At 45.5% G+C, this 8,119-nt stretch overlaps 2 protein-coding genes across 2 annotated transcripts; both read right to left on the reverse strand.

Annotated features, from left to right (window-relative positions):
- Positions 1–522, reverse strand: LOC124657678 (benzyl alcohol O-benzoyltransferase-like). The gene has a single exon (XM_047196191.1). The coding sequence runs from the start codon at positions 520–522 to the stop codon at positions 1–3; it is 522 nt and encodes a 173-aa protein (XP_047052147.1).
- Positions 523–538: 16 nt separating this feature from the next.
- On the reverse strand, positions 539–1,407 carry LOC124657679 (benzyl alcohol O-benzoyltransferase-like). Its single transcript, XM_047196193.1, has 2 exons — positions 613–1,407; positions 539–571 (listed from the first exon to the last, which is right to left on the reverse strand). The coding sequence occupies exons 1-2, from the start codon at positions 1,405–1,407 to the stop codon at positions 539–541; spliced, it is 828 nt and encodes a 275-aa protein (XP_047052149.1).
- Between the last annotated feature and the right edge of the window lie 6,712 nt (positions 1,408–8,119).

The following is an 8,119-nucleotide window of genomic DNA, read 5'->3' on the forward strand; positions in this document are numbered from 1 at the left end:
TTAATAGCGGGCACGCAAGGCGGTCTGGGTGGGCAGCTTGGTGATGGTGGTGGTGAGGGCCTCGACCTCCTTCATGTACCTTGCTACACAGTCTTTTGGGAGGTAGATGGCCCCGTACGTCTCCTCCTCGCCGCTGCCGTTCTTGCGGCGCCGGAAGAAGGTGGCGCCGCCGGGCAATTGGTAGAGGGCGTTCATGGGGGGCCCGCCGTAGACGGCATTCCCCCACCCGAAGTCGACGTCGTCCAGGCCGCCATTGCTGAGGTCCGACACGGTGAAGGTGCGCTTGGCCTCGGGCACGGGGCGGCCCTCCAGCACCATCCGGTCGGCTAGGGACTGCATGTATGCGTAGGTGACCGTCGCCTTGGCCTCCCTGATGAGCCCCACCGCGTAGCCCAGGTCGCGGCCGCACAGTTCCTCGGCGGTGCAGCACGCCACCGTGCACGCGATCGCGTTGCCGTAGAAGCCCTTTGGGATCTCGCGGCCGAAGGCAGCCGGTCGCTTGCCGCGCGCGTCCACCGGCATCCCGCACCGCACTTCGTCACCCGGAGCGTAGCCCAGCGCCGCCGTGCGGCTTCGCCAGAGGCAGGCCGCCACCAGGTCGAACCGGGATACCTTCTTCCCCGGCGCGGCCCGGCTGTGCAGCGCGGCGATAGCCTCGGGCCCGAAGGAGAACTCGACGCGTTCCAGCTCGTGCGGTGGTGTGTACATTAGCCGGTCGTCCCCGCCGGCCGGCTCCTGGAACTCGGGGTGCGGGAAGGAAGGGCATGGCGGCTCCCGCGCGTTGAATATGTCCCTGGACCAGACGGGCGGCACGCTCGGCGAGTCGGCGCCGCGAGCGAGCTCGCCGACGGACTTGAGGAACTGCGCCACGCCGGAGCCGTCGGTGAGGCAGTGGCAGGTCCGGGTGCCGACGATGAAGCCTCCGCACGTGAACCGTGTTACCTGGACGTACAGCAGGGGCTGGCCGATGATCTCGGGCAGCAGCAGGCCCGGCGGCAAGTTGGCCATGTAGACGTGGTCGTCGTAGACGAACTCCTCGGAGCGCGGGAACGGCGGGTACCGCACCTCGCCGAGGTCGTCCAGCGCCATGTTGGCGTCGGCCTCCACGAAGGCCACGCCCTGTCCGGCGCAGTCAACCACCAGCTTCCGTCCAGCCTCCTCGCGAAGACGGCCGGCCAGAGGGTAGTAGTGCACCAGCGCCTCCGCTAGCGCGCCCCGCACCACCACCGCCGGGTCGACGCCTTGCTTGGATGCGTTGCCACGGAAGGCGTAGATCCCGACGAGGTAGATCCGCATGCAGTTCTGGTCGTCGAGGTCCGACAGTGGCTTACTCTCCCGCGGCGTCTCCCGCGCAGGCGCCACCAGTGATGGCGTGCCCCGCCGCACCGTCAACTCATCTTGCACCATCCTAGCTAGCTATTCTAGCAATATGCTGGCAATGGAGGGAGATGGGTGGAGATGTGTAGTGTAATGCTACTGCTGCCTCCGAGCCATATCCGTAGCTTCCATTTATACAGCAGCAGAGGCAGACCAAGAGGGAAGATCGCTCAAGCTATTTTTCCGATTCATCTCTCTTAATTTCCATTCAGTATACCTATCTAGTTTCCTAGCGCTACTTAATTTAGCACACTTAAACAATCATGTAGAGAATGTCCAAATAATATGCATAGAGAACCCCTATCACCAACCATAGGTTGGGTGATCATTAGAGGTGATTTTGCTCTATCTTTTCACTTCAGTGTGTTTGAACTTGCAGGTTCTAGATACTCGTTTCAAAAAATTCGACGGGAACAACTTAGTAAGAAATGAGCGTACTCAGCAGCCAATAAGTAAGAAATAATCAGCAGCCATCATCGATCCATTTGCTTCTCAGAAATGGAATTCTAGAGACGCCGTAGCCTATCGGTCAAATATCCACTATCGAAAAAAAACATATTTCAGCACAACTTACCTTGTGTGGTTTGACACATCTATGTTAGCAACGACATTGTGGAATTGCATTCCTTCACTACCATCTTTGTTCTATCAATCATGCTCAGCGCGTATCCATTTGAAAATGAAAATTGATTACAACGAAGAATCCGTTAGCTGGGAATTAACAAACTCTCCCACACCTTGAGCACACCTTTGGTTCAACTACAATATAGTACTCTGGAATATTTATTACAACGTAAATTGCAAATCCGTTCCAGCTGGTCTTATTTGCAGAGTCTACTATCACAGCTATGTTAGCAACGAGACATTGTGGAATTGCACTCCTGCGGCACCATCTTTGGAGTATCGATCAATCATGCTCAGCGCGCGCGTATGCATTTGACAAGTTAAATTGATTACGAAGATCGAAGAATCAATTAGTTAAGATGTAGCAAGCTTGCACACCTAATGTCCAACTACAATATACTCCAGAATATTTACAATATAAACTGTACATCCATAATCCATTCGACTGATCTTATTGTTGCAGAGTCCATTATCACTAGGTAAGCTATCCACGACGGTTCAGAGTTCTCATTCCGTCCTTCTGATATCGTTCTAAAGAAAACCAAGTCAACGATACCGCCAGTGCCAGATAGGAAATCGGGTCAACTTTGGAAGGTGCGGTACCCTCCGGATGGCTGGTCGATTGGTCGCTGTGCTTGCCTGGCCGGCGACGAAGCAACAGGGACAGGTTGACATATGACATGTACAGACAGAGCAAGCTACGACTGCACATTCGACTGCGGTCAAGAGGATTCTAAGTATACCGATCGAAATCTGAGCATGGTTTAAACACTAGAGCGGATTTTAAGTACCGAGTCACACATATTTTCAAGATCTCGGCCGTGGTGCAGTTCAGATTTGCACAGGAAAGTCTCTTGTGACATGCCCCTAACTTATATCATACTTGTGTCGCATCGAAAGCTTTGAGAAATAGGCCAAAGTGCCGAAACTTGTAATGTAGCGTATTGTAGTTTGTCAAAAAAAAATTAACAAATGACCATTTTATTTTTTCAAAAATTTGTATCAGTAAGTATCCACACAAAAGATCTATGTACGCAATTTTTAGTTTAAATTTTATGAAACTAACGAATACCTATTATGCTAAGATCTAGAAAGTGTGCTCATAGAAACATATCTTCTTTTTTTTTTCGTTTTTAGCATATAAAAATATAATACTATATATAAACCTGGAGCCTTTTGCTGCTCCCAGAAGGGTTTGTTGTTTACTCGCACCATCTTCATTTTCTGTTTCAGGAAGTGGTGTTTTAGAACATAGGAGCATATAATCCCTCTATTTTGAAATGCATTTTACACATGTTTTGAATTTAAGATAAATAAATAAATACTATATATATAAGCTGGAGCCTTTTGCTGCTCCCAGAAGGGTTTGTTGTTCACTCGTACTGTCTTCATTTTCCGTTTCAGGGAGTGGTGTATTGGAACATGAAAGTATATGCTTCCTCTATTTTGAAATGCATTTTACACAAATTATGAATTTTTTTTAAAATGAAATGAAAATTCCGCGCGTACATCTTCAGACACTCACAGAGTTGTTTCATAAAAAATCGAATTGCCACATGTGTAAAAAAGACAAAACTTAGTGCTAAAATAATTCTTTTTACAAGATAAATTTTCTCTTCTATACATATATCACAAAAAAATTGGTTTTTCATGAAACTTGACGACACACGTATATTTTGGAGATGTACATATAGATCTTTTTGTAAAAAAAATACGACACTTGAATATGATTTTCTGGTAGAGGGCGAACGCACCCGAGAGCCGAATTGAATTTCCGTTTTGTTTGACCTCCTTTTGGATTTATTTTAAACAATTTCCAACAATATATTTTTAAGGATTTCGAAGGTAATTTTTCACAGTAAACCATCCATAGAAATATTCAGTTTCTGTTGTAGTTTATCGTGTTTATTATTAAGCAGTATTTTTTGCGAGGCGGTAAATACCTATATTTCTAAAAAAATATTTCTCGGTATAAATCTTCAACATCAAAAGTTTTTTACTGTGTCAACTATGAAACATATCATTAACTATGTTAACGACATAATATTAATTAGTTGATACCACATAATTCTGCGACAATAATTTCTTATCGGCACACCAACATGGTAATTTTAACTTTAGCCGTATTTCTATTAGCAATTTTTCACGAGGCAGTAACTACCAATATTTTTCCCAAAAGTAAGATCTCGGTAGAAATTTTGATATTTAACAATTTGCCGATGTCAACTACGAAATGGGTCATTAATGACCTAATAGTAGTAATTCTTTGATGGTTACTTTCCAATGGATGTTATTTTTTACACAAATGTTCAACCTAAATCGTGGTTCTAGATAGTAATTACCACCCGTCATTCTTTAGGAGTGCATAATTTTTGATTGATACTTCAGGAAGAATGCTACACTTGCGCTCCTCTTTTACCCGTGGAAAATAATTTGTGTTCTATTACGGCATCGAAAAATATACTTACTCCACCGTTCGTTGGCTCTTTCACCTTGCAAGAATACTATTATATTCTTTTACGGTATATTTAGATAGATATACTTACTCTATCACACGCTACCTCTTTCAGCTAAAGAAAATAATACCGTTTCCTTATGTAGCAACGTTGGAAACAAAAGTAATCCACCATCACTAGGGGAAAAGGCCTTTTGCACTGGTATGAGAGGGCCTTTAGTCCCGGTTGGCCTTCCTGGTCTATCAATGCAGGACTAGAGGCCCCCGTTTTTGTTCCGGTTGAATTACGACTAGCCACGTTGTATTATAAGAGCATACCATATCACCTTGGTAGGAACCCTTTTCCTTGGACGCTCGCCCTCAACATCACCAGGGTTGTCTCATCTGATTTTATACCGCAATGCAGTGCATACCGGGCATGCATTCAAATTCTCATACTCCTCGCCGCGGTAGATCTCGATAGAAATTTTGATATTTAACAATTTGTGGATGTCAACTATGAAACGGGTCATTAACGACCTAATAGTAATTTTTATGGTTACTTTCCAATGGGTGGTATTTTTTACACGAATTTTCAACCTAAACCATAGTTCTGGATAGTAATTATCCGCTCGTAATTCTTCAGGAGTGCATAATTTTTGAATGATACTTCAGGTAAAATGCTACACTTGTGCCTCTATTTTACCCGTGGAAAATAATTTGTGTTCTATTACGGTATCGAAAAAATATACTTGCTCCACGGTACGTTGGTTCTTTCACCTGGAAAGAATACTATTACATTCTTTTATGGTATATTTAGAAAGATATACCTACTACTCATCCGTTGTCTCTTTCAGCTGAAGAAAATAATACCGTTTCCTTATGTAGCAACGTTGAAAACAAAAGTAATCCACCATCACTAGTGGAAAAGGCCTTTTGCACCGGTACGAGAGGGCCTTTAGTCTCGGTTGGCCTTCTGGGTCTGTCAATGCTGAACTAGAGCCCCCCTAGTCCCGGTTGCATTACGACCTGGACTAAAGACCCTCCACGTTGTATTATAGGAGCATACCATATCACATTGGCAGGAACTCTCTTCCTTGGACGCTCACCCTCAACATCATCAGGGTCATCTTATCTGATCTTATACCGCAATGCAGTGCATACCGTGCATGCATCCAAATTCTCCTACTCCTCGCCGCGGTAGAGGATGCATTCATTAATGCATGCATGTATCTTAGGCAACTCTAATCTTAGAGGGTAGATAACCTTCTTCGCTTCGTACGTACTGGCGAGAAATTCGTTACCCCTTGGAAGCTGCTTCTTCAATATTTTCAGCAACTTTTCAAATCCTGAGTTAGTCACACCGTTCTCTGCCTTCCATTGCAACAATTTCGGTGTTCTACCCAGCTTTTTCTGGCCATCTTCAAAAGTTGGGTACAATAATTTGTTGTGATGCTCTAACATCTGCTCGAACTTCAACCTCTCCATTTCAGTTTTGCAGTCTCTCTTTGCATCAGCAATGGCCTGACCAAGATCATAAGAAGGCTCATATGATGCCTCTCGATCTTCTTCTTCCCCCGTTGCAGTATCACCGTATTAAGGGAACATAGGATAGTTGGCATCCTCCTCTTCTTCGTTGTCTTCCATCATAACCCCTCTTTCTCCGTGATTGGTCCCCCAATTATAGGTGGGCATGAAACCGGACTGAAGCAGGTGGGCGTGAAGGGTTGTTGTGCGAGAGTAATATTTCTGATTTCGATAGACAACACATGAACAACACAGAAAACCTTCCTCTTTGTTTTCCTCAGCCACACGGAGAAAACAACACATTCCCTCAATGAACTCGTCATTGCGTCGGTCAACGCACATCCATTGCATACTCATCTGCATTATATAATTAAGGGTGTGTTTGGTAGCCCGGCTCATCTCAGAAAGTCTCATCTCAACCTAGCCGAATCTACTATTTCTTGTTTGTTAGCCTGGGTCGGCTCAACTCAGTAGTGCCCAAGTCATACCAAAAACACCTCTCAGCCAGGCCCGGATGAGAAGCTCAAATCCAGCTTCCCAACCCAGCCAGGCCTGGATGAGAAGCTCAAATCCAGCTTCCCAACCCAGCCAGGTGATGTCTACGGGTGCTTCTATTCTTGTAGACAGTGTTGGGCCTCCAAGAGCAGAGGTTTGTAGAACTGCAGCAAGTTTCCCTTAAGTGGATCACCCAAGGTTTATCGAACTCAGGGAGGAAGAGGTCAAAGATATCCCTCTCAAGCAACCCTGCGATCACAATACAAGAAGTCTCTTGTGTCCCCTACACACCTAATACACTTGTCAGATGTATAGGTGCACTAGTTCGGCGAAGAGATAGTGAAATACAAGTGGTATAGATGGTGGTAATGTTGCAGGAAGTAAAGATGCAGTAAACGAACATGTAGCAGAACAGTAAGTAAGCGGTGTTTGCAGTATTGAAAACAAGGCCTAGGGATCATACTTTCACTAGTGGACACTCTCAACATTGCAATCATAAAGGAATATAAATAAGCACTTCACTATGCTATTCTGAATTACTCTCTCGCAAGATAACGAACACTAATTCATCATGTAGGCAAACCTTAAAGATGTATTCCCAAGTACTAATAAACACCCCACGCTGTCACTTTGAGCATTCATAGGAGGTACTAACACACCACAATTTCATAGAGACATCCAACTCAAATCATAACTCAGTTAACAAGTATTCTGTGAAATATAGCCTAAGAGACCCACACGGTGCACACACTGTCACCTTTACACACGTGGGACAAGGAGTCTCCGGAGATCACATAAGTAAAATCCACTTGAATAGCATAACGACATCTAGATTACAAACTCATCATATGGATCTCAATCATGTAAGGCAGCTCATGAGATCATGGTATTGAAGTACATAGGAGAGAGATTAACCACATAGGTATCGGTACAGCCCTTAGCCTCGATGGAGAACTACTCCCTCCTCATGGGAGACATCAGCGGTGATGAAGATGGCGGTGGTGTCGATGGAGATGCCTTCCGGGGGCACTTCCCCATCCCGACGGCGTGCCAGAACAGAGACTCCTATCCCCCAGATCTTGGCTTCGCGATGGCGGCGGCTCTGGAAGATTTCTCGTACCGTGGCTTTTTCGTATCGAAGATTTAGGTCAGGGAGCTTTAAATAGGCGAAGAGGCGGAGTCGGAAGGGTTACGGGGGCGCCACACAATAGGGGCGCGCCCCTTGGGCCGCGCCGCCCTGTTGTCCGGTGGCCCCGTGGCTCTCCTCCGGTGGCTCTCGGTGTTCCGGAAGCTTCGTGGAATTCTAAGATGTCGGGCGTTGATTTCGTCCGATTCCGAGAATATTTCCTTACTAGGATTTCTGAAACCAAAAACAGCAGTAAAACAGCGAACCGGCCCTTCGGCATCTCGTCAATAGGTTAGTTCCGAAAACGCATATAAATGACATATAAGTGTGTATAAAACATGTGAGTATCATCATAAAAGTAGCATGGAACATAAGAAATTATAGATACATTTGAGACGTATCAAGCATCCCCAAGCTTAGTTCCTACTCGCCCTCGAGTAGGTAAACGATAACAAGGATAATTTCTGAAGTGACATGCTATCATAATCTTGATCAATACTATTGTAAAGCATATGAGATGAATGCAGCGATTCGAA

The sequence above is a fragment of the Lolium rigidum genome, chromosome 5 (assembly GCF_022539505.1).
Source record: "Lolium rigidum isolate FL_2022 chromosome 5, APGP_CSIRO_Lrig_0.1, whole genome shotgun sequence".
Classification (NCBI taxonomy): domain Eukaryota; kingdom Viridiplantae; phylum Streptophyta; class Magnoliopsida; order Poales; family Poaceae; genus Lolium; species Lolium rigidum.

Coding starts and splice junctions, on each gene's coding strand:
- LOC124657678 (XM_047196191.1), bottom strand. CDS start 522: ATGCCGGTGGACGCGCGCGGCAAGCGACCGGCTGCCTTCGGCCGCGAG.
- LOC124657679 (XM_047196193.1), bottom strand. CDS start 1,407: ATGGTGCAAGATGAGTTGACGGTGCGGCGGGGCACGCCATCACTGGTG. Junction 572..612: donor GGGCCGCGCCGGGGAAGAAG/GTATCCCGGTTC, acceptor CCTCTGGCGAAG/CCGCACGGCGGCGCTGGGCT.